The 25,691-nt window shown below is 43.8% G+C and overlaps 1 protein-coding gene and 1 long non-coding RNA gene across 6 annotated transcripts; one reads left to right on the plus strand and one right to left on the minus strand.

Moving 5' to 3' along the window:
* The first annotated feature begins 1,734 nt into the window (after positions 1 to 1,734).
* Positions 1,735 to 19,855, plus strand: LOC124340785 (ras-specific guanine nucleotide-releasing factor 2-like). 5 transcript variants are annotated; one of them, XM_046793433.1, is made up of 30 exons: positions 1,735 to 2,539; positions 2,604 to 2,661; positions 2,733 to 2,924; positions 3,166 to 3,313; positions 3,382 to 3,656; positions 5,448 to 5,504; positions 5,904 to 6,020; positions 8,106 to 8,360; positions 10,850 to 10,956; positions 11,044 to 11,191; positions 12,863 to 13,176; positions 13,274 to 13,378; positions 13,470 to 13,594; positions 13,886 to 14,205; positions 14,320 to 14,579; positions 14,721 to 14,830; positions 14,970 to 15,190; positions 15,288 to 15,437; positions 15,912 to 16,120; positions 16,260 to 16,375; positions 16,454 to 16,744; positions 16,825 to 17,087; positions 17,156 to 17,478; positions 17,554 to 18,118; positions 18,192 to 18,289; positions 18,356 to 18,440; positions 18,523 to 18,635; positions 18,707 to 18,791; positions 18,866 to 19,063; positions 19,140 to 19,855. In XM_046793433.1, the coding sequence occupies exons 6-30, from the start codon at positions 5,463 to 5,465 to the stop codon at positions 19,407 to 19,409; spliced, it is 4,890 nt and encodes a 1,629-aa protein (XP_046649389.1). In that variant the 5' UTR covers positions 1,735 to 2,539; positions 2,604 to 2,661; positions 2,733 to 2,924; positions 3,166 to 3,313; positions 3,382 to 3,656; positions 5,448 to 5,462; the 3' UTR covers positions 19,410 to 19,855. The 5 variants fall into 5 exon arrangements, with proteins under 5 accessions (XP_046649389.1, XP_046649393.1, XP_046649390.1 ...); XM_046793437.1 differs by having other exon boundaries at positions 12,884 to 13,176; XM_046793434.1 differs by having other exon boundaries at positions 3,382 to 3,455; positions 5,387 to 5,504.
* Positions 19,856 to 22,740: 2,885 nt separating this feature from the next.
* Positions 22,741 to 23,729, minus strand: LOC124341535. The gene is made up of 5 exons (XR_006918429.1): positions 23,605 to 23,729; positions 23,409 to 23,511; positions 23,263 to 23,341; positions 22,987 to 23,143; positions 22,741 to 22,919 (listed from the first exon to the last, which is right to left on the minus strand). It is a non-coding gene; the product is annotated as an uncharacterized LOC124341535 (long non-coding RNA).
* Between the last annotated feature and the right edge of the window lie 1,962 nt (positions 23,730 to 25,691).

Consider the following 25,691-nt stretch of genomic DNA (forward strand, 5'->3'; position numbering starts at 1 on the left):
GATTTCCAGCATTAATAAAAGCCACTGGCTGACTTGGTTTTAGACTTTTAGCTTCTAGATGTCATCACAGTGGGACTTGGTCTGGCCCCTTCAGAAATGGTCGGTGTAGGATCCATCCCATAGTGTAGGTGAGGCCAGCTGCCATCCCATCGACGACAAGGTCTGATTGCATCCTTATTCTTTTTCTCTCCATCTCTCTGCGTGGTTAATTCAATTGGTCCCAGAGTCGCACACGAAAGGAAAGAAGAAAAGACGAACGGGAGAGAGAGAGAGAAGGGATGAGGTGAAAAGTAAAACAAAAAGAAAACCTCAGCCAGAACAAAACAAAAAAAGAGTATAAAGACTAGGAGACCTCCCTCCTCTTTTCCACCTCGTCTCCATGTTACCAAGTAAAACACGCAGATAGAAACCCAGCTTGGTTTCGGCACGGATCGATCGTTCTACAAGTTACGCGCATACGCGCTGCTCTCCTCGCCACGCTCCTGGGCCTACAGGTGGGAGTCAAGCCAACTCCCGCTGCGGCAGCAATCCGGAAATAACCAGGTGAGGAAAAAAAATGCAAAAGAAAAAGGAAAAATTGTCGCGAGAGGTAATGCCAATAAAATGCATAGGGGAGGCTGCCTCGTAAAAGTGAAATTTATCGTTGCAGGTGACCGGGAACGAAAAAGTTGGGTCTCTTTTTTAAATCCCCATTTGAAAAAATCCTTTCGATCGAAACGTATACATTACATTTTTGGTTTTGTTCTAGAAATCAAAAAATGTAACGATGTAATGAAAATGGATGGTTTGTAGCGATCTTTCCTACGCTCCCGTTGACCTTCTCTTAACTCTTTGAAATCATTTTGATTCTCATTTGAATTCTTTCTACTAGAAATTTCTGCGTACTTCTCCGACCTTTTGTAGCCTACAGCCGACAACGAAAAAAGCTTGCCAACATTTTGTTTCCCGCCAACAACTCCTGAGGGTTGCGCTGAGTATACGTGCGTGTGTGCCACCTGTTGTCATGGCTACTGCATCCGATTTTACCTGAAAAAAAAGTAAGAAAGAAGAATAGGGAAAAGAAGAGAGGAAGCCAGTTGCCTTGACAACTAGTTCTGGCAGCAGCACCCCACCAGCCAGTTCAAAAAGGAGTGGGATATGATATTATATTTTTACCTTTTACTTTTTTTTAGTTGGTTATTCTTTTCTTCTTCTTACATATATAGAGGAGGATGGCCGATGGCGCAGTTGTTGCAGATAGGCCCACCTTGTTCTTTTAAAAGATGCCCTTACTCCCATTGTAGCTGTTGCACGAAAGGAAAGAAAGAAGAAAAAACAACTTTGATGGGCGAAATCTTTCGGGAGTCGTTTGCACGGTGCAAACCGGTGCATCGGTCACGGCCGGACACACACGGAAACTACTAAACTAAATAGCCTTGGCCGGTTGCTTTCGTCAAATGAGAAATTCAATAAGGTAAGAAAATGTTTTCGATTGTTGCCACAGAGTCCAAACGAGATGGTGGGGGAATGACTTTTTTTCTTGTCGAAATGTTTTCATTGTATGGGCTGCTCCATTAACTAATGCAGAATGGGCATTCGACTGATTGAAAATATCTGTCGGATGACCGAATCATTTTCCCCCCAGAAGAAAGAATGAAACTTCTTTTGTAGCTGCTTAGCTCTTGGGTTTTGTTTTGTTGAAAAACTTTTCTTTTGCCCCCCTCTTTTGAGTCGGGATTTCTGGGTACTACAATGATAGATGTGATTTAGCACGAGACAGGCCTTGCACTCTCGAGAGTCACGATGAAAAGAGTGGATCAACTGTGGAATTGAATTTCATTTCAGAGCAGAGTACGCTAGCGATTTATTCAGGAATTGGCGTGATTTGATCAATTTCGTTACATCAATTTCAATTCACCCTTTACACCTGAGACAGGCAAGTACATAGGGTTCTAGGTAAATATCCGTCCATACCAGCCGTATATTTATATTTGGCGGAAGAAAAAACTTTTGACTCAATCATTTACGGCGGGCCTCGTGTATATTACAAACTGGAGGAACGCCTCCATCTTGCACTTTTCTCCGCTCCTGACATCACCGAGTACAGGCTGTGTATACGCATATATACTGCATATATCCTGTCGGAGATGGATTCGTGACATATCTGAATGGATCGCGAGGCCTCGGCTCAGCACGGTGATGGGTGTACCGGGCGGCGGAAGAAAAAAGGAGGATCGTCGTACCCCCGTCTCGTATAGGGAAAATTGAAAACATAAAAAGGAAAGAGAAAAGAAAGAAGAAGAAGAGTAGCAGTTTCATCAGCTCAGAGTGCACTCTCTCTACTTTTCCTTTTTTTTTCCTTCTTTCTTTCTTAGTGACTTTTTCTTTTTTCTTAATAAATAAAGATCTTATCATCTAATCTATCTAATAAAGATCTATTTCAGATGATGAGAGTGGGCTTTGTGCAGCCCTTGACGATGAACCCCGTTGGACTCATTGCTTCTCTATTTCTATCTCTTTCTTAAAAATTGTGTTTTGCTGTGCTTTAGCCCGGCTGTAGGTACTACCTAGAGTCTTGTGTTCGTTAATATTATCTCTCTAACTCTCTCTCGGCGGATGTCTAGGGCCCAATGCCGCTGTCTGCGACCCAAAGGCGCCACAAGACAAATGATTGAGCACGGGGTAAGGACTCTCTAGCCAGTTGATAGCTACTAACTGTTGATCAGAATTAATTTGAATTTGAAACAACCCAGTCTAGTGTTAGAAGGCGACGACGACGACGACTTTGTGCGGTTCCTGAAATCGTTACGCCGGAGAAAATTGAGGACTAGGAGCTATAGGAGCTCTGGCTTGTACATAATACCGGGAGAAAAAAAAAACAGGAGCGCTCGACGTCGGCTATATAGTCCCGCGCGCACCGCACCAATTCCTGTTGATCAAACACGGTAATGATGTCTCGCGCGCAACTTTTTTTCTTCTTATCCTTTAGCTCTCCCAATTCTATTTTAAAAGGGAAGAAGAAGGTAGGAGGAGGAGCTAAACATTTTTTTCTTTCTTTCTTTCTTTATCTTGTTCTTTTATACATCGTCGCTACACAAAGCCCCCCCCCCCCTGTGTGTGTGTGTGCCATCCAGTTTTTCCTATTTGTCGTCGGTATATATATAACAAACTGTATGTAACGTGCAGAAGGAGCCTAGAGTCTGAAGGGAGCGAAAAAAAGAAGGAGAGAAAAGCTGGGGGGGTCGCCGCCCGTTCGGATAACTAACTGCCGACGTCGGGGCGCCATCACCAATCGATCCTGCCGTAGTCTCTACAGCCCCCAATCTCTGACAAGGTACGAAAAGAATAAAAAAAAAAGGGGGAAATCAAGTTTTTATTTTTATTTTTATTCTCTGGGCCCAGACGACGATCGAGCTGCTAGAGCGGTCGATGATTCTGACAAGGTGGTGGACATGGACCAGGATCGGAACGAGAGTGTGTGTAGTATACTTGACCCCCCCACCGACACACACGTCAACTTGTTCCCCGTGACATGGAGTGGCGGGCTCACGAAAAATAGCGTTGTGGGTGCATCATCATCTGTGTATCGATATCAAATCAGTCGCGCCAAACGCCGACGAGACACACTGACGTCCATCTGCAGTCGATCCCTATGAATCGTATTGACTGCGCTCCCAGTAAATTGCATCTTCCTAAAAAAGGAGGGATTTTAATTTCAAACCCAGAAAATCCTGTCATCGATCGATTTCCAATCTGTGGTGGACACAAGACATTCAAATGTCACGTCGATTCACTCGATCCTCCCTCCCGTTCGCCAATTCAATTCCGTCGATCCTTTAAAGGATTGTTTTTTTTCTTTTCTTCAGAGTCCAAACTGTACGTGGAATCTAATTTAACTGCATCCGTTCCTCCCATAGCGTCGTAACACAAAATGTTGGCCGGTCCATCTTAGTAGTACCAGTGGTCTTTTGTTTTATTCTATGGGTGGTGTATTATGGATAGCCAGCGCTTTGGCTCGGCTCTGCAGCAGTCGGTATGTAACCGCAGCAACCGCTCCGCGCAGGTATATTTATTAAAAGGAGCGAAGGGAGGAGGGTGGGGTGGGTGAGGGGGGATGGATGGGGGAGAAGGGAAGAAATGTAAGGTAGCAAGGAGAAACGCAAAAGTCTCCGGGAGGTCATCATCGATCTCCCGTTGCGTCTGCGTCTGAGATGACAGACCTCTATGTACTTGGCACGGTTGTAGGGAGACAAGGTCTGGTACACACACACACACACACAGGTATATATTTAGAAATATCTTCCTTTTTATTTTATTTTTTCTCTTCCCTGGACACAGATGAATAGGAAGAAAGAGCGGGGTAGTACGGCTGTCAAAAGTATTCCGTCATCGATTGTGTCCAATCGTCCGGCCCCACCGAAAATTGCGGAGAAATGAATAAATCATCATCAATGGGATGAGAGTCTTCCCCCCCCCCTCTCTCTCCCAATTTTCTTGCGAGTCACATGAGCCCAGGAAAGTCTATTTAGCCGCTATAGGCGGTGCGCATCCAAATGATCAAAGGTATTCCCTCTCTCATGCATCACCGCTCCTCCCGAGTATTAGGTAACAATAAATGATGAAAAATATCCCCCTCCCCTCTTCGTCCCTCCCTCCTCCTTCTCTCTCTTTCTAGGTCCTCCATCTTTTGGACCAAAATGGAGCGGGCAGATAGTATTATCGACATCAGGAGACATACAACAATAACAATAACAAGAGCATCGCAGAAATGGTGGAGGAACCTTGTAGCTAACATGGACAGAGAGAGAGAGAGAGAAAAGAGGTGGAGCTCACAAGATCTGTGCTCCTGAAAGTTGGTCCCGCGTATTGGGTTTTCGGAGTCGACGCACAGCTGACAGAGAGAGAGAGAGCCACAGAGAGAGAGAGAGAACATGAGTGAGAGAGAGAGAAAGGCGAGTAGCTAGCTAGCGGTAGCTATAGCTAGCTGCTCTCCCGAGTTCAGCTGTGCTCCTAGCTCCTAACCGTTGCGGGGACGCAGGCAGGAAAAGGAAAGAAAGAAAGAAAAAAAGAATACTTGTTGCCAGTTAGCTGCTTGCCGCCTTATACCCCTGGCTGGTTTTGGCGAGGATTTCGGCTCCTAGTGGAAGAAAGAAAAGCTCCTAGCTCCTTGCCGAGTCGCCTCCCCTTCAGTAGGGGTTAGTACTGCAGTGGCTCCTGGCAGGAGGTGTATCAAATACAGCCACAGGTGGCACGAACGCGGGCACTTGTAGCGCACCCGCCAGTGCTGCTCCTCATCGCCGCTCCTGCCCATCTCCCTCCTTGCCCAGCTGAACAACAGTGTCCTAGTTTTTCTCGCACTTGATCTTTGCTCCTTATTTTTATTTTTTCGTTCCAAACAAAAAAAAAGTGGTTTGATCTTTTTCTGATTTTTGGATTAAAAATCTTTGCGATTGTGGTGTGGTCGCCAGCCACCGGCCAGCGTCATGTTCAGCCCGAAGATGCAACGTCCCGTTCGGGTCAACGAGGTATTGCATTTTTTATTCTTTAATTCTTATTAACAACATGTTTTTCTGTGGGATACGCTTTGCTGTCGGATACGCTTTGCTTTCATATAGGAAAGCGTGTTTGACAAGTGTTTGATAATGTGATGATATCACATTCATTTATATTTGTGGGATACGCTTTGCTGTCATTTCTATAGCGAGGCATATGGATACCCTTCACTATAGATGGCAGCAAAGCGTATCCCACAACAAAGTGAGAATACAAATAAATGTGTCTGATCACATTATGGCCTGACGGCCAATTGTACGGCCTAACGGCCTCAAGAACTAATTTTTAACCCGTCCCAACGAGGTATATCAAATTCAAAATCCGATCAAAAAAATTGTTGTATCTGATTGGACACCAACTTTGGGGAACAGGTGCAGTTACACACGTTGGGAGAACGGGCCCGCTACGACGCCACCATCGCCGGCGCCCTCTACAAGCGGACATCGGACGGCTCAAAGTGGCAGCTGAGGTGGTTCACTCTTTATCAGGTGGGAAACGATTCATCTGTCTCCTTTTCTCTATAGTGTCTATGTAGCGCTGAAAAAAAGGGGTCTTTAGACTATTAGATAAGTTGGTCTAGTTATAATCCTCTTCTTCATTCTTTCTTGATCTTTCCTTACCGCCACCTGTATATGATTCCCGGTAATAACTGAACATGGCCGTGTAATCTTTAGACTATGTGTGCGTGGTACGTATATAAACACATCGCCAGGACTCTGTAATCGCATCACTCCACCAGACAAAAGGAGTGTCCCTTTTTCGGTGCTCCCCGGGGGCTATTTTTGCGCGGCCATTTCAAAGATGTAATTTCGTTACATAATTGATACAATAGATGGACAACCCCCCTCAAAAAAAAAAAAAAAAAAATAGTTGTGTTGTTGCATGCAGAAGCAACAGTATGCCTCGAAGGCTATTCATTATTAAAGAACTGATAACCTGATGATGGCGCCACCCACCAGCACCCGTCACGATCGTGCAACTCTTAACGAAATTAATTGAAATGATGCGCTCTACTGTCCCTCAGACTTGAGGCTTGTCTAAATGGTCTACAGTCCAAATAGACAGTGTATGTGTGTACTCTATGTATAGCTCGTGGGCTCCTTGATTGAGTTAGTTCACTTATATGATGCGTAATAGAAGGAAGAGGGGGGGGGGGGGGGAAGCCGCCGGCCGCAAAAGCCACAACAGTTGGATGATTTATAGCTCTACATCGCGCGCGTATACTATACTCTATACCACCTTTTCTGCCAAAAAGTTGCCCACTCCGGCGGGTCTATTTAGGCTTCTTTTTTCTCTCTCTTCTTTTTAAAAATGCACCACGGTATATGTAATATAAACAGTGGCGTGTCTGCAGTTTTATATGTACGCTGGCGGACGGTTTTGCGGGTCAATAAGTTCCCGCAAGCTATATAAAATTCGACTACAAGATTTCATAGAATTAAATTGATTGCGCTTTTACGAAAAGTCGTCCCAAACGTCTTGCATATAAAATATCACACTCAGCACTTGATTTGGTGTGCATAGATTGGCTGTCGGCCGCTGTGTACACAAGCTAATGAGAGGTGGCCGTCTATAGAGCCAGAGATATTGTGTTCAGTTGCGAGAATAACACAGTGCAGAAAAACGGCCAGCAAGGATCGCGGGAGTTAGAGAGAGATGGCGAACGAGGGAAGGGAAAACTATTGATTGCGCCTGATGTGCTGTGAGCTCCCCTAGCTGTGTGTGTCCTGGCTACTCCTATAGAGAGAGAGCTGCTCCCTCTTTAGACTGTTGGTCTGCTGCATCAGGAGCCATCAGCACACACACACACACACATAGCTGCTATAGCAAGTTGTATGCAAATCCATGGCTGTCTGCACGGTGCCCCTCCCGGTGCTTTCCTTTTTACAAGCCGATTACACACGTCTCGATTGGCCGTCTAGCAAATAGATAGAGAATAGGAATCATGAAGGAAAGGTTTTACGAGTTTTTCAAAAGAAGGAGCACATACACTCGATGAGCTGGGGGGATGGCGAAAAAAAAAAGAGAGGAAGGATCATCCGCAACAATACAAGACTTTGATGAATGCCTCATTTCGGGGCTGACGAAGGGGGCTAGGATAGTAGTACTACACAACATAGTAGTATATAGTCGTCGTCGCTTTTTATTATTCGCTCCTTATTCTTTGGCTCCTTGTAGTAGGCTGGCGCAGGAGACGTGTGCACTACTACTACTACATACAGAAAAGAAAAGAAAATAATAATAATAAAAACATATCGGCTTTTGGAGCTGTTGACAGATTGCCTTTTATCAGTGAGTATGTAGGGCCTCTTCCGGAGAGAGAGAGTCGGCTGTCTAACCGTTGAATATACGCCGTGGATCACATGGGTGTATTTATAAAATAACGGCGCTTTTGAATACATAGACGGACGCTGTCGTATGTTTATACATGTTATGTACAGTAGCTATTTAGACCACACAATAGCTAATCTGGAATTGAGTCGCTTAGATTTCCCTCTGTCCATCGGCCAAGAGAAAGGAGGAGGAGTTATTAATAATGATGATTATTTATTTTCTCCACGAAACAAATGTAGAATGTCCTGTTTTACTGGGAGGCGGAATCTTCGAGTCGGCCATCCGGTGTCATCTTCTTGGAGGGGAGCTATTGCGACCGGGTCATTTCGGTTTCGGCGGCTGGACACCAACAGGTCAATCAGCACCAGTCCAATCAGGGATCGGGTGGTAAGACTGGAGGAGGCGGCAAATACCATCACGGAAGTAGCGGAGTCGGCGGCGGAGGAGGAGGTGGCGGAAGTGTCGTCGGAAGTGGCAGCAGCATCGAGAAACAGGTGAGAGACACTTGAATGAAAAATTTAAAATGTTGACAATTTCGATCCTAGAAAAAATTAAGAAATACGCAACAGCTGGGAAGTAGGATCGATTTCTTGTGGTGGTGGTAGGGGGGGACATCATTATCCTTTAGTTCATTAAGCTTTGAGTGCGGGGGACTATACCATGGGCCTTATTTTATTCATGATTGTCTTTGCCTTTTCGGGGTTTGTCACGTAACGAGCGTTACGAAATAGAGACGGGCCTGTATATACTCTCTCTGGCTCGATATATCTATATAGTAGGATCGATTGAATCGATCGCTCCCCTTTTTTTGTTTTATATTTGCTTCCGTCCAGGGAGGCAGGGGCAGCAGCAGCTTCGACCCTCTTTTGTTTCCTCTTGACATGCCCTTTCAGACTTGTGTGCACTTGTGTCTGTCTGTCTGTCTGTCTGTCTGTCTGTCTGTCTGTCTATAAATTCTAGCGCAGCACCTCCCAATTTTCGGCTTCCCGTTGACGTCGGAGCAGCGGCGCGAAATTTCGAAACTTAATTGATTAGGTCGAATTAGGATATGTACTACTACTACTACTACTGCTGCTGTTCGGTTGGTCGGGCTGTGTTTTTGTTATTCTTCTTGCGCTTGGCAATCAGCCGTGGCTTGATTGATCGACACCGATCGACCCCAACAGTTTGGCCGGCCGTGACAGAGGGGCGGTGGAACACACACACATAATAGGGCACGGTACCGTTGAATAAGGAACATTCAATCAACAAACATGGGAGAAGGCCAGCAGAGCTATGGCCTAAATGGCCGAAAGGAGAAAGCGAACTATATAAAAGACTTGAAGGTCGGTATATAGACGACGAAACGCCACACACAATCAAACACCCTTCTCTATCCAAACGCAACAACTACATGCATACATATAGATGGTGATGTGGTCCAGGAGTCGGACAACAAACCGCCACCGTCTGTTTTGTGTGTATGTCGCTCGACTATCAAAATCGATACTTACCATCCTGACTTGTGTGTTCTGCTAGGCATAAGCAATGGAGAACCACCCAAGAGCTTAGCCAAGAAACAAGGACTTTCGGTACGTTCGCCAAAAGTTGAGAGAAGAAGAAGAAACCCAGGAGCCCGACAGGAGTCGGACATATCATCCTGACACACTGGAAATGCACACACACACACACACACATATCCTGAATTTTGTATTTCCAAAGAAACAAAGAAACTTGAGAAAGGGAAAGAAAGTTGTTTCTGTCTACTGGCGGATTTTTTTGTTTGTTAAATTCAGAAATCAAGAAAAAAGGGAAACTCAACAAAAAAAAAGACATCAGAAAGATGAAAAATTCATACGGTCTGGTGGAGGACTTTGTGTGTGTGCGTGAGACGATGGGAAAAAGAAGAAAGAAGGCAGACAAATCAATATAGCATTAAAGAGAGCCTTCTTTTCTATAAACTCCTCACATTTACACTTGCGCAGCGTCACCTATACATGTATATTGTGGAGGGCCGTGTCGTAATAATCGGCCAGACGAGACAAGAGTTGCCTTTTCACTTCTCTCACCGCAACTGCATTTAGATATATCTTTATAAAAGGAGGCGGACTCTCGTGATTCACGCGGTTATTAATCAAATTGGGACGATGGAGAGAGGGCGACGTGTGTTTTCCTTCCAAGGAATCCATCAAGGAACCAAAAAAAAATAGATACGGGAACTGCTCTCCTGGATGCTGCTGCTCCTCCTCAGCTGCTCGATGGTGATAACGTAACGACAGTGAAAATCCCGGGGCTTTGGCCATGCCCCACGCCCAAGGAGCAACGGCACACACACGCGTGTGTGTGTACAATGTATCACAAAGAGTGTGAGAGAGAGCAGTGCCTTCTTCTTCTCGGGATCCTTTTATGTGTGTACAGAAGGATCCGAGTCACGTGATCCATTACTCCATTAGGAGAAGAGAAAAGAGACGCTGTTATGAGCGCTCGGTGAACGTTATATACAGAAGAAACAAACCGACAAATAGTGCCACGCCGAGCATTAACCAAACACATCAATGAAGCAAAACTCTCTCCTAGATAACGTGTGTGTGTGTGTGCCACTGTGCGAGTGCCAGTGCTGTATTTACTATGTATACACACGCGTCTAGAGGTAGTATATAGAGAGAAATCTATATAGAGAGCACCGACGGTGATGCACTAGTTGCAAAGTTGCAAACACTTGAGAGAGAAATTATTCACAACTTTGAAAAAGCGCGCGCGCCCCCCCCCCCCTCCCCTTCCGTCTGATGTATAGAGAAGAGCAATTAGATCTAGCAAACCGTATTTCGGGCTTTTTGATTATTTCATTTAGTTTTTCAAGTTTCTCTTGAAAACCCTCCCCATGCTAACTTATGGATAGCTTAATACATACTCGATCCTGAGTGGTGGTTGTTATATAACGACTGAATATTTCACCCGGCCATCAAACTAAATATTTCATTTCTTTTTTTGTTTGTTTCATCAGTATTGCTTCGCCATCACCTTCCGCAGGGATAACCAACGGTCCTACGAGCTACGGGCGGAATCGGAAAGCGATTGCAAAGCCTGGATCCAGGCCGTCAAACAAGCCAGGTAAAAAATTAAAAAGTCAATTGGGTTTGAAACATTTCGTCTGTTTGTGTTCGTTGAAAAGAAAAAGTTGTTTTTTTCGATCGTCAGTTTCAACAAGCTCCTGGCGCAGAAGGAAGAGCTGGAACAGAAGCATTTGCACCTGCTGCAGATTGTGGAGAGCGAGAAGACGGCCAAGTGGCAGTACACGCGCCAGTGCGAGGAATTGACGGACGAAATCAAACAACTCAGAACGGAGGTAGTACCTATCATTTGACACCTATAGCTATAGACTGTGGCACCTGCCTGCTTGTAAACTCATCATCCCATTCATCGTCGCCGCGATGAGATTACGCGCGCCTGTACACGTTGTGTCTAGATTTAGTCGCTGTCAAGTGAGTAGTGCATTAAGCCCCCCTTGAAACGACTTAATGAATTACACATCAACGGGCAACACTTGACGACCCGCTAGGGGTCCTGCAGCCTGATGGCCCTTTATCCATCCATGTAGGTGAGGTGGAGGCCCATAAGCTTTGCACACACACACATCTCATCACATTTAGATTTTCTACCTATCAAATCCATTCCTATCCCCTCCTGGCACCCATATTAATGAGCTCGTTGCCCGAATGACATCGTTTACGCCCGGCTACGCGTCACGACAACTCGTGAATCGTAAACAACGGAGCAACAGTCCACACTCCTTCCTTCCTGCTGCTCCCATCAAATGCGTTTTACATATTACAGCTCGTCATTTAGAGATAAGTAGTAGATCTTAATCAAATTCACACTTCAATCTGCTTCCCAGACAGGTCCCCGCACCACCACCAGTCTTGATTGATATTGATGACAGCCACCAAGGTTCCGTCTATCATTTTTTGAAGGGGGGAGGAGGAGCAGCGCGTTGGCCGGAAAAAGGAAATGTGTCGAAGATAATCAAGTGCCGTTGCTGCTGCTTGCTGCCGTCTATAAAACCGCACTAGATAGATCTACGACGTGTGTGTCTGAGAATCAATATGGGAGGAGGAGGAGGAGGATGCAACTGATATGTACATCAATAGAAGAAGGTAGAGAGAGGCTTGAACTTAAGCCAGCCGAGGCAAGAATGCCGGATGCCAAAAGGAGATGGATGGATGGATAAATATCTTTGCGGTCTCGAGATATTTGTGTTGGATGTTGCGCAGCAGTAGCAGTAGCAGAGGAGAGAGAGATCCTGATTTATTTCGGTAATCCTAGACATAATGGGCCACTCTTGATGAGACGGGATTGTCAATAAGGGAAGAAACGGGACTCACATGTCGCATATACTGTATACTCCGCAGGGCCCTTGAAAAATTGAAACGAAGGCTCACAACTCTTGTCTTGTATGCACACACATAACACGCACTTTGACGGTGTGTGTGTGTGTGTGTGTGTATATACACACACACACATCGGGAGAATCTATACTGCTGTGCAGTCTATAGTATAGATGCGTCGATTGCGCCACTTTGGCAACGATCCGGACCAGGAGCGGATCAACTAGCGAACCTCCTCCCCTCTTCTTCCGTCCCCTGAGCAGCGGATTCAAATCAAGTCGTCTTTGTTCTATAAACTGCAGCAGCAGCAGCACTAGCAAGGAGCAAGGAGCAAGGAAATCCTAGACGCTGCTGTTTCATCATGTCGGCAGGGCGTCGAGTTTCAAGCCTATCAACACACAGTAGCAACAGTGTCGCTGCTGCCGTCTGCAACTTTGTTGGATGTAGATAGACGTCCAGCGGAAGATGTGACGCGTCTTTCACATTTCGAGGTAGCCAGGGGACACTTTGATATAACCAATTAGAACGGATGGACGCACACGTAATCCCCCCCCCACTGCTTTTTCCTAGTAGTGTGTAGTAACCGCATGCTGTATGATATTGACGTTTGACTATATTGGAACATGTCTAAGCAGTTGTGCACGCTCAAAAAGGAGTGGCGTTTAACACCCAGCGCCGCCGGAGGCAGCGGAGGCATTGGCGGAGCCACGGGTGGCATCGGATCCTCTGGTGGCGTCGGAATGGGACTCGGAAGCCACCGACAGGGAGCCGACGGAGGATCGCAGAGCGGAATCGGATCCGCTGGAAATGTCGAACTGGACGATCTCAAGAAAATCCGCAAAGTTCAAGGCTTCTTCCGCGGATGGCTGTGCCGCCATCGATGGAAAGTCATCGTCGAGGAATACATTAAATCGCCTCACGCCGAGAGCATGCGCAAGAGGAACAGGTAATTATATTCAAATGAGTCCCAAGGGGGGGGGGGGAGACCCAACCGCGTGCAGCCGTCACGGATTTTCCTACATCATTTGATTGATTGACAACAGTTTGGTGTTCCGAATGCTGGAAGACGAGGAGGAGAACGTCCAGCAATTAGAGATCCTAGTGGCCCGTTTCTATCGACCCTTCAAAATGGCTGCCAGCTCCAAAAAGTAATTTAGAAAAATTAATCCGCGCTGAACTATTATTTCGGACCCGGAAAACCCCAACTATTCTTTTAATCATTTTGCTTGTACGTAATAGGCCGCCGTGTTCTCACGAGGATATCAGCTCCATCTTCCTCAACTCTGAAACGATCCTCTTTCTCCACCAGATTTTCTACAAAGGTCTACAAGCTCGCATGAATAACTGGCCCACTCTGGTTCTCGGTAATGATCCTTTCACAACTTTTGTTGAAGCCAATTATCAGCGAGACGAGGGGGATGAGATTCACTTTGCAAATCAGGATCTTCCCTGAGTCTCAAGTTGATCACTAGGAATGTGCTGCCTTGTTAATCCCCTATATACAGCCAATAATATCTCGCTCGATTCCTTTTGACATGTAACAAGAGCTAAGAATATAACAGGTGAAAGTGGGGGATCCTGGTGGTTTCTTTGATGTATACAGTTTCAATGACTCTTGTTTTCTGCCACGTGAAAAAAAAAAAAAAAAATTGCAGGTGATTTGTTCGACGTCCTGCTGCCGATGCTCAACATCTACCAGGAATACGTCCGCAACCACCACTTCTCGCTGCAGATCCTGACCGAGTGCAAACAGAATCCGCAGTTCTCCAGCGTCCTTTCACGGCTCGAGGAGCACTCTGCCTGCAAAGGTCGATCTCTCGAAACCTTCCTCACTTATCCAATGCATCAGATCCCGCGTTACATTATCACGCTGCACGAAATCCTGGCCCACACGCCGCACGAGCACGTCGAGCGCCGCAGTCTGGAGAACGCCCGCGTCCAGCTCGAGCATCTCTCTCGCCAAATGCACGACGAAGTACGTTGGATGCCAAGTCGATTCCATTGGGGGCGGTTGCCGATTGGTGGAGAGACACAACAAAAGGCGGGAAATTCAATTTTTGATAATCGATCCTGATTGCGATCTACCCAGGTTAGCGAGACGGAGAACATTCGCAAATGTTTGGCCATCGAGCGGATGATTGTCGAGGGCTGTGACATCTTGATGGACGTCACTCAAGTCTTTGTCCGTCAGGGGAGTTTGCTGCACATCGTCAAAGAGAAGGCCCGCTCTCAAAAGGGCCGCCTCAGTCTGTCCAGCCGGAGGGGAAGCGTCGGCACGGGAGTGGGCGGCGAACGCGGAGAAGTCCGCCAGTGCTTCCTCTTTTCCAACACGCTCATTATCGCCACGAGGTTCAATTCAATTTTCAATCCTGGATCCCACTTGTCCTCAAAGTGTTTTGTCTCGAGCTCTTCTTCGGTCTTTTTGATTGCAACTTTTTATTTTTTGGGTTTTTTCTTGTTTTTTGTTTGTCTCGTTGGCGTGTCGTTCAGGACGTCGGACGGAAAGCTGCACCTTTTGCCGGAAATCGGAAAGATTCCTTTTGTGGACGCCACTTTGATTGAGGACCCGACCGAAACGAGTAGCTGCGACGACGATGACGGTATCGAAATTATTATTCAATATTGACACAATCAAACTTGTTTGATCATCAAATACAAAACGGGGGATGGGCTTTTTTTATTTGGATTTTGATACAACTGGTCGTGGTGATGACGTATTGATCTGTTCTGTCCGTTCAGAGAGTCTTTGCTCGACGTCGAGTCAGACGTCGAGCGAGATGAGTGACAGCAGCGCCACGGCGGATAGGTCTTCACGTCAACAGCATTCCGGCACAAACTATCACGGACTTGATTTCCAGTTGATTGTCGAAAACAAGTCGGGCAACGGACCCGGCAAAGTCGTTCACCTGGTGGCGCCGTCAATGCAGGACAAAGCGGCCTGGATCTCCGACATTAGTCAGGTATACAATTGCTGAAATTCGTACAACATTTATTTCTTCTCTTTTTTTGTGATTATTTTGATTTGTTTTCTTTTTTTCTTCTTCATGTCCCCGGCAGTGTATCGACAACGTCCATTTCAACGACTTTGTGCACAGTTCCATCTCGGACGCCTCGTCCGTGACTCATCCGCACTCGGTGCGCAACGACCCGCGTCTCTTCAACGACGACATCGACATTCGATTCAGCCGCACCCTCAACTCGTGCAAAGTCAGTCCCCTAGAGCCGTAGGATCCGTAGTTAATTGAAAGAGGATTGCCGTTAAACAAAAACAAAAATCTAAATAACAATCGATTACGCTTTTATCTTGACGGCGCATCTCGATTCTCAACCCCCTCACCCCCCACACGTAGTAGTCGTTACTTGTCATCATTGGCAATATCGTTAATTGTTGACGTATATTTACCAAAGGCCCATCAGCAGTCCTTTTGTTGTGATGTGTACGCCCTTTGACGTTCCCTTGTTAGTCTATACATGAAACAGTAACTATAGCAACCCGAAACATAGAGAGAAAACATTATTAATATCACCTAGTTGAAAAGAGTTGAACATAAATAAAGAAAACATTCGTCGTTGTATTTTGGCCAGAATTTTCAAATTGATTCCGAACCGACCAAATTGTTTTTTTTTTTTTTTAATTATTTCTTCCTCCGTCTGACCTGATTGACCCTCGTTGCTCCGCAGGTGCCGCAAATTCGCTACGCCACACCGGAAAGACTGCTGGAACGTCTTACGGACTTGCGCTTCCTCTCCATCGATTTCCTCAACACTTTCCTGCTGACTTATCGCGTTTTCACCGATGGCGTCACCGTACTCGACGCTCTCAAGAAAGTCTTTTACGCTTCGTCGACGGTCGAGCCTGCGCAGCACGACAACGCCCGTTGCTCCATTAGGTTTGCGGTTTCATCCAATTTTTCTTTTTTTAAACCAAAAAGATGTAGAAGGAAGAAACAAAAGAAAAAAGGAAATGGTCAAATCAAAAAAGGCGTTGAATAAAAATAAAAAAATCCTTGGGGTACTATATTTCCACAGTTCAATTGAATTCGGAGGCGTGCCTTGCCAACTGGATCAGAGCGTCCTCTATCCGACGTACAAGAGTGTTCTCGGATCGCCCGCCAGGCGTATTAGCGGCGGAAGCGCCGTCTCAGGTATTTTTGTTTTTCCTATTCTTTTTTGATTCCTTTATTTTTTTTTCCAGGAAAATTAAATAAAATTAAATATAATAGGAAGTCCGAAAGCCAGTCCGCGCAACAGCCCGTTCACCAGCCCGCGTGGAAGCAATCAATGGAGTAGCCGTCCTTCCGTTGGCGACGTCTCCGTCAGCCGTCGTGGAAGCCGTTTCGACGGAGTCGAAATCCGTGAAACGCCTAATGAGGAAGAGGCCGAAATGGAGAAATCCGCTGCTAATACCGGCCCAAGCCAAGGAATTCAAGGCATCAAGGAGCGCATCAAACAACAACACTTGACGATCCCCAATAAAGGCATGGAATTGTCATCCAGCGCTGAAACTCTTTCTGGTAAGCCAAAGCGCAGTCCGTTTGAGAATTCATTTCGTTTTTTCCAACCCTTTATTTGTTTTTATTTGTGCCGGATTTAGAAAATAATTGCAGTAGCTCCACATCGACGCTGGTTGCCCTCAGCAGTAGTACGCAAACACTGACATCCTTCAGTGTCAGTGGTTCCAACGAGGGAAATCCAACAACAATAGCATCTACCCATGTTGTCTCGGTTTCGGATCACCAAGGATCGAAAACAAGTCACGAATATCAACTGGAAATCCCGACTACTGTCACACCCCATCCTGTGCCATCGTTCACAACCTCCACCCATCAGGCCACCATCTCCAGAAGAGAATCCATGGTTGATTGGTTTTATTTAAAATAGTTGTTGGTCATCTTGATCAGAATTTTTTCAATTCAATTGAACAGATAACGGGACCATCGCTGGATATGGAAGTAATGGACGATCTGCTGATGTCAGAGCCTAGACCGGGCACCCAATCGTCTGGTTATAGCGGCGTGGGTAGTGGCCGTAGTGGCAGCTCTGCCGGCCAGCATCCGCCTCATCCGTCGCAACAGCAACGTGTCAGCATCGGTAGCAGTTACTACGGGGCTGGCAGTCGCTATGGTGACGGAACTACGTCCACTGTAACTTCATCCGCCCGACAGTCCACCTCCTACACGACTCAGTTTGACTCCATCAGAGTCGGCGCTGGAGTCGTCGTCACCTCTCATCGCCAATCACAGCGCAGGTAATTATTACTGAATGAATCAAACGTGTCACGATCCAGTTATTTGTTAAATGTCGATTTTGATCCTTTTTACAGGAGTAGTACCTCGTCAGCTGCAGCCGCATTCGCCGTGGCCACGGCAGGATCAAGTAATCCGCGCGATTATTCCCTGCCAACTGGCCCATCACGGACGGGCCCCGGAAGCATTTTAGGGGGTGGTTCAGTGGGCGCCGGAGGAACAAGGTCTCAGACTTATTGCAGCATCAACTTGCCGTCTAGCGATCCTCGTGGTAGTTTCGGCGGGGCCGTCCAGCAGCAACCGTCCAGTAGCGAAAGTGGAACCGGTGGGGGCAGCGGCCCAGGAACCGGAGGTCAAGTTTTTCGTGACCGGAAGGAAAGCATCATGTCTTCAGCGGCTACTATGCGTGTATTAAGCGTCTTGCGCCACTGGATCTCCAAGCATCGAGACGATTTCGAGTCATCCACATCCGGCGATTTACGACTCAAGAACCTGACGATTGAATTCTTGGAGGATGTCCTCTCTTCGCCCCAATTGCTGCCGGCCGAGCACAAGGCCGCCTCCCAACTTTTGCAGTTGCTCACTAGAGACGATCCATCGCACACAAAGATCGATCTCGGCATCTTGTTAGCTCAACCTGTGGTAATTTAATCAACTCAGTTGTAGTTTTTTAAATGATAATTTGGGTGATTATTCTCATTTCTTTTCTTTTCAGATTCAAAGTCGTGAAAACATAGAGACTCTCTCAGCTCTAGAGATTGCCGAACAAATGACCGTTCTGGATCATGCCATTTTAGCGTCCATCAAGAGCGAGTAAGTTTGTTTCTCTATTGCTATTTTTGGCAGAACGGAAATTTGATTTCGCTTTCATTTCCTCAGAGAGTTGTTGGGTCAGGCGTGGATGAAGCCGGACAAGCTTTTCAGAGCCCCGCATATCATTCTAATTACTAAACGTTTCAACGAGGTATATACATACAATACTATGTGTCGACTCAAATGATTGTTGCTGCCCAGTGTTTTCAAGAGGTTTCTTAAATGTCCAACAGGTTTCGCGATTGGTAGCGTCGGAAGTTATCCGCCGGCCGAATTTAGCCGCCCGCATCGCTGTGATTGAAAAATGGACAGCTGTAGCCGACATTTGCCGTTGTCTTCACAATTTGTAATTATTATTTGAAAAATCATAGTCTTGAAAAAGGATTAATTATTTTGACGATTTTTCAAAAATGACAGCAACGGAGTACTTCAAATTTGTTCCGCGTTCACCAACAGCGGCGTCTTTCGGCTCAAGAAAACCTGGGAGAAACTTTCCAAAACGGTTCGTCCTCTATCTGACTTCTACTACTGAGAAAAAGTGTAAACCCGATTAATGTTTCTTTTCAAAATTCACAGACGAGACAGACGATTGACAAACTTCAAAGTATCGTCTCGACGGACGGGAGATTTCGAAACCTTCGTGATGCTTTGCATCGTTGCGATCCACCGTGTATCCCTTATCTTGGCATGTACCTGACCGACTTGTCGTTCATCGAGGAAGGTACTCCCGATTTCACAGAGGACGGCTTGCTCAACTTCTCCAAAATGAGAATGGTGATTACATTTCGTTTTGGTTGTGGTTTGCTTTAAATGGCTTGATGGCTAAACGCTGCCCATTGAAAACAAATAGGTGGCTCATGTCATCCGTGAAATAAGGCACTTCCAATCGACTAGCTACAAGATCGAGCACTCTTCCAAAGTCAACAGCTATTTGTTGGATGTCAACAATCTAGTTGACGATGAAGATCTGTATCAAATGTCGCTAGAAATTGAGCCTCGAACGTCCCGATTGGGATCGATTAGCCATCAGGTCGGTTCTTGTCTCTTGTCGACCTTATCACCAGCGGCCGTAGTGAGCACCACAGGTGGCGGCGGCGGCAGCGGAAGCCCAACCCAGTGATTTCTCTTCATTACATCAAACCAAGTGTTATTAAAAACCAAAAAAAAAAAAAAACTTATTATGTTCTACAATTCAAATTTTATCTTCCGGTTTTTGCTGTCGGATATTCTATATCAATGTTATTATTCCTCCTTTGTCTCCTCATTCCATCACTTTTTCTCGCTCCTTTTTTTCATTTTATTGATTCTATAATTCAATAATTCACTCTTACGATAACCTATTTTCTAACCATATGTTTTCCAATAATTCCACTCTACAAATCGTATACTGCAATGATATCTATTTTGAAAAACAAAAACGTCGACAATTTTGATGTTTCATCTAGTTGCCATTTCATCATCTGTTCATAAGTGTCTTCCCGCCGTTCGATTCCAGTCATAATTTCCGAAATATCAAAGTTTATTGGCATTTATTTGTTTCAATACATCTATTTCTTTTCCGTGTTATTTTTATCCAGGAAGTAATTCTTTACATGACGTGAAAGTGAAACCACAAACCAGATCATGAAGTATGAAGTACTTCATGAGTCATGACCAGATTATGGGCTGGCTCTGCCTGGAGCACTGAAGAGGACATCTGGCGGCCACGACTTATATTCAGTTGTTGGGCGCATGCTAGCCTTTTAGACCCTACCATCTTCTTGGTGATGGATGCCATTTTTTCGAGATTATGTTCGAGAACGCTTTCTCGACATTTTTCGTCATAAAAATGTGATTCCTGCTTGTGCTTCTCTTTGAGGTTCTTAAATGTAAAATATTTGTGTGGTGAATTTACAGGTAACAGCTTACATTTTATCCGTGGCCTGAAACTGCTTTACATTTTCCCAAAATGATATCTTGTCGTCTCTTGCTGCATGTTATACGTTTCGTCACATGCAGCAATACTTCAGGACAGTAAAAGTAATTACGTTGATCTCCTTTTTATCCCTGTGATTACACATGACTTTGTTTCTGTTCACAATTAAGTTTTTATCTTTCTATTAACATTCTGGTGATGTCTGAGCTTCTTCATCGTAGCATGTGCAAGTGATTGCTACCAAGTCATGAAGATGTGTCTTTAAAGAGGGTCTTAACTCTATTGCAAGACCAAAATGTGATGAAAACAGGAAATCGGGATAGGTAATAAAGTACTGGTAAGCTTAATCAAGTTGGTTAACATTTTGTTCTTGGCAAGTGACATCTTGTTTCGTGCTTCCAATAAAGACAGCTTCTGTGGAAAGTTATTTCAGTTAGTAAGCGATTGGAATAGTAAATCCCCTTCAACTTAAAAGAGGAAAATTGTCAGAAAGTGATCTTTGGTCATTTTCTTGATTTCTGTTTTGCTAGTAATGACTGTTGTCTACAAAATGTTGAAACCATTTATGATACAGTTGTAAGCTGAAGTTGAACATCACTTAAATATTTTTTGTGCTTTGCCTTTCAAATGTTTTCATTTTCCAGTTGAGAGATACTCTTCAATAGCTTCTGCAGACATGCACTTCAGTTAATTCTTAAGAAGTACATGTGATTATTCTGCCATTTATCTTCTTTTGTTTTGCAGTTTTCCGTGGTCAGTTTGAGCTGTATGGTGTTGCTGTTTGGTGTGCAGTGGTTTTGCAGTTTTTCCAGTTGAGAGATGTGCTGAACTTGAGTTTGTGTAGGGAATTCAGTTCTACATGATACTTCAATGTATTTACCCATGTTGGTGTCTGTCCATGTAGTGTTGAAATGTTGGGCAAAATACGAAAATAGTCAATGTTGATTGTTGACTGAATGCTGTCGAGTGTATTTTGTCACTGTGTCCTCTCTTGCTACTTGTACCGGCGTTGAGGTAATGCTTGCTGCACAGTATCATTTGATGATTGACTTGTAATGAAATCTGTTTTCGTTTAAGTTCAATCGTTCGCCGCCGTTCCATAGACCAGATCCATTGGTGAAACTGAAGAGAGGTTGCGGAAATTCAAGATTGATTCATAAATTTTGTAGATTTAGATAAAATACTAGTGCATAACTGTGCTCCCTCCCCTTTTAATTAAGTAAACAGTAACTAATTCCCACCCAGTGGTCAATCACCCGCATGTATGAGCAAAACATTTGGAGTGTTTTGAGTCTAACCCTCTTATGGATAATTGCTCCCGTAATGCCTGTTCCACAACTTTTTAATCTTTATGTTTAAACCCTTTTTTTCCTTCTCATCTAATTTTATTTTATAAGTGCATATCTCTTCCTTCCTGTTACCTTAAGTAAACATAACACCCTACCCCCTCTAAATTTTCAATCACTCGCATGATATCAACAAAACATTTAAAATGTTTGAAGTTAGAACCTACTGTGATTAATTGCTCTCATGATAACTTATTACTTTTTTGAATCATAATCTCTATACTTTATCATTATCTTTGTAATAATCTTATAAAAACACCAAGTCCAAACCAGAGCAATTTATCATAGAAAATTTTAACTTTAACATTTTTTATATTCTGTCCATATCATGCCTGATTGTACATTGGGAGGTAAAAACTAATTATTTACATAAATTAAAAAGTTGAAACAATTATCAAAACCATAAATGTTAAACCATAACGATCTCCGTTATAAATGAATTAATTTTATCGTAATTTAATCAATTAATTTTTATCGTCATTTTAAAATATACAAATATAATAATTCAATAAACAGAGCGTCCGGTTCAAAACGTTTTTTCTTCTGTACGAGTTAGAACGCAACCCGCCACCACCGCTGCGGCAATGAGACAAAAAGCGTTGGTTTAGTTTTGCGGAAATCTGCGTCAGTCAGGTTACAAGTTTTTCAAACTCAATAACTTCTGTCGAATTTTGCATCTAGTCTACTGGTGCAAATAGCTATCCTATGTGTTTGGTAGTTAAGAAGATGGTTGTTTAAAAAACAAACAATGGTGAGTTTTTTTGGCTACTCAGAACACCCCATTGTTTGTTTCTTGAACAACCATTTTCTTAACTACCAAACACATGGAATCGCGATTTGAACTAATAGATTACATGCAAAATTCTACGCGAGTTGTTGAATTAGAAAAATTTGTAACTTGGCTAACGCAGATTTTCGCAAAAAATTAAACCATGGCTTTTTGTTTCATTGGGTAGTGGGTTGCTTTGTTTTAACTCGCACATGCAATTGTAGGTTTTGTCTACGGCCCCCAGAGATAGTATCTGGACCGAGAAGAAGAGAGAAGTACGAGGCCAGTTTTACTGGGGAGATGTAGTCATACTAGGCTTCCGGGTTAGACTCATGACCCTCCAAAAGTTTTCATCGGATCATGCGCCTTCCAAGTCCCCGTTCGACCAGAGCCCTCCCCTCCTCCTGGTTTCACAGCGGGTGAGTGACCACCGGTGGGCGTTGGTTAGTGGTTAGTTAGGGAAACGGGGCCACAGAAAAGAAGGGAGCCCAGATATGCGCTTGTCATTTATCTACCAACTACACAATGTATCAGTCTTGGATTACAGCATTCTCTCGTCGGTTTTCACCAGTGGGTGTGATCAGTAGCGAAAGAGTTACCCTGTAAAAGCAGAGTGAACATTTATTTGGATAAATTCAAACAAGGTTGTAGCAACAGAAAGCAGTACCTCAAATCAAGAGGACCCGTGTAAGGAAGTAAACAGGGAGATTCAAGGGTAGCAGCCAACGGGTTAGCATAGAACCTTGTCAACTGTATATAGTCCTTTTTCTTCAAACAACATGACTTCTCATAAAGTCTTTCATGCTACATTAGAAACCTAAAACCTGTAAATAAAAAATAAAGTCACCTTGTCTATAATTTGTGGCATCAATGTGCTTGATGTGTATGATCTAAAAGAATAATTCAACTTAAAAATTATATAGACTTAAGTCCAGAACAATACTTTAAATACATTGGTCCATGCTAAGGTTGGTGATCTGGCAAGTCCCATAGAATGATTCAGCCGATAATAGTGATGAATCCTAATAAAAGATGAGAAGACTATGTATGTTCCAGCAATAATTTACTAAAGCTAGCTTTGGTTGTTACCACTCTGTCATTTGGATGACATATTCTGTAGGATAGGCCTACCAGTATTTTTAACACAATAGTTGACAGTACTGGATTCTGTACAGGTCTTTCACATTTTTTCCTGGAAATAGAGGAGAAATAATGATGTTATTAAACACATATTCGGTAAACAATCCATGCCAAACAAATTGCACAGGAAATCTAGTCAATTTACCAACGAATTCGTTGGTAATTTTCGAAGAAGATAGCTGTAGCTGAACTTTTGACAACGAACCGCCATTAGCCCATTTGTGACACAACAAACAACATTCTTTCACGCCATCTATTTGACACGTTCAAAACTCAATATCTAAAGGACTGGCCTTAGATAGTATACAAGTCATAAAAGTAATCAAAAAGACCATTTCTCTTTGCTTAAATTAGCATGCAATCCTAAGAAGTGTACAGAGAATAAAGCTCACTTGCTAGTTTAATGTAAATTTTCCGGAAGTAGACCGGAAGTAAGCGATAGCACCTTAACCATTGAGCTGTCGACAAAATAAACCAAATATTCGTGATCTCCGTGAAATTTGGGGTCGATTAGGTGTAATTTAAGCGAAATCCAGATTTTGGTCAAAATCGAGATTTTTCCTGAACTATAGTTCAGGATCATTCTCAAAACCGGAAGTACGCGTACGTACTAAAGAAAAAATGAACTTTACCACAAATTTCACGAGGATCACGAATATGTGGTTCTTTTGCTTCTCGAATGAATATTTACTAAACTACTGACTGAAATCAGAAAACCGGAAGTAGAAAAAAAAACACATTATTAAAAATCTAACAAGTGAGCTTTGTTGCTGAAACAGAAACTGACAGTTATCAACCAAAATTTTTTGAAGTAGCATTGAGAAAATTCTTCAAAGATGTGCAAAGTAAGCGTACTTCAACTGAGTGGAAAATGATCAAAAGCTATGCTGTCTAGCGTCAGAAAGAAGAAACGTTCAACAGTAACATGAAAACAATGTCCGATCCAATCTCGCTCGTTGAGTCGTTGACACTCACTTAAAAGAACTAAAAAATAAGGGCAAATAACTTTGATACTCACGTAATATTCATCCCTGCAAATTTGTATCTTGTCTTCGACCGCAGATTGTGCATCACACATCACAACAGACGAAATCCCCAAGGTAAAATGCGTCCACAATGAGGAATGCTTCTACATGCTTCATCTACATCTGTTAGTGATTGTTGACGAAATGTTGTAGTCCTATACTGCTACTTCTACCAGGGGTATGGAGAGACCTCTGCATACCCCTGCTTCTACCGGCTTTACATATCACCCTTTTAACTTTTTCCTGTCATTCTGTACTTTGCCTTATTTGTGATTTCTTCTAAATCTTTCTTTTTTTCTCTGTAGGTTTCGATGGTCATTGATGTTCACACTGTTAACGGATATGCTGCCTAATGAGGAGATGGATGGTGAAAGGAGTGCTTAAAGCTGTTGCTCCTTGGTGTCACAACATCCTGTGTGACAACCAAGTGTTTGCTTGGCTGTCATCAAGTTCATGTCAGGAACACAATCAACTCCGCTTTTGGTATCTTTTCAATTGTCTTCCACCAGTTTGGGAGTAACGTTTTCGTCTGGAACCGAGGGGTTCGACACTCAAAAAAGACCCACACGCCTGTCCCTAAAAAAAATATAAAAACGCGCGAAACGGTTTTTTCCTCCCTCTTTTACCAGATTTTCTTATTGTTTTCTTGCCTCCAAAAATTTCCATAACCACTTTTTGTCTTCCAAATTCCCAGCTTCTTCCCCATAAAGTGGAAAATAACTTTTTATTCTCCATTTTTACTTTTTTTCGCTTTTCCCCCTATTTTTCACTTTTCTAATTTTTTTGTTTTAAAATAAGAGACCAGCTGAAGTGTAGTGAGTCGGACTAGTTTATTTAGTCCCTTGATAATGTCATGTCCTTGAGAAAATTTGATAGTTGGTTAACTGTTGCATCGGTAAAAAACAATTGTTTTGAACCTTGGGCATCGCACGTAAATGTTGGAGAAGGACAACTACAAATATACGAATCACAAGGATGAAAACCATGATGGACATGTACTTCGATTAATTTTCCCGAAAATATAGATTGATTTATATCTAGTTTATACCATATGCAGAGTACCCCAACCTCATGGTCTTTTTGATCAACTATCCATTCAAACATGGAAATAGATTTTTTAGTGCTGTTAAAGTATGCAAAAGAGAGAACTCGCCCCAAAAAAAAACCATTCCCTTCCAAATTCCGAAAAAGACACCAGTCTCCAATT

This window comes from Daphnia pulicaria, chromosome 5, assembly GCF_021234035.1.
Source record: "Daphnia pulicaria isolate SC F1-1A chromosome 5, SC_F0-13Bv2, whole genome shotgun sequence".
Classification (NCBI taxonomy): domain Eukaryota; kingdom Metazoa; phylum Arthropoda; class Branchiopoda; order Diplostraca; family Daphniidae; genus Daphnia; species Daphnia pulicaria.

Excerpts from the sequence above, each read along its gene's own strand:
- LOC124340785 (XM_046793433.1), top strand. The coding sequence starts at position 5,463 with ATGTTCAGCCCGAAGATGCAACGTCCCGTTCGGGTCAACGAG. Across the intron at positions 17,479-17,553 it reads CATCGCCAATCACAGCGCAG|GAGTAGTACCTCGTCAGCTG; the intron begins GTAATTATTACT and ends TCCTTTTTACAG. Across the intron at positions 18,636-18,706 it reads TGCCGTTGTCTTCACAATTT|CAACGGAGTACTTCAAATTT; the intron begins GTAATTATTATT and ends CAAAAATGACAG.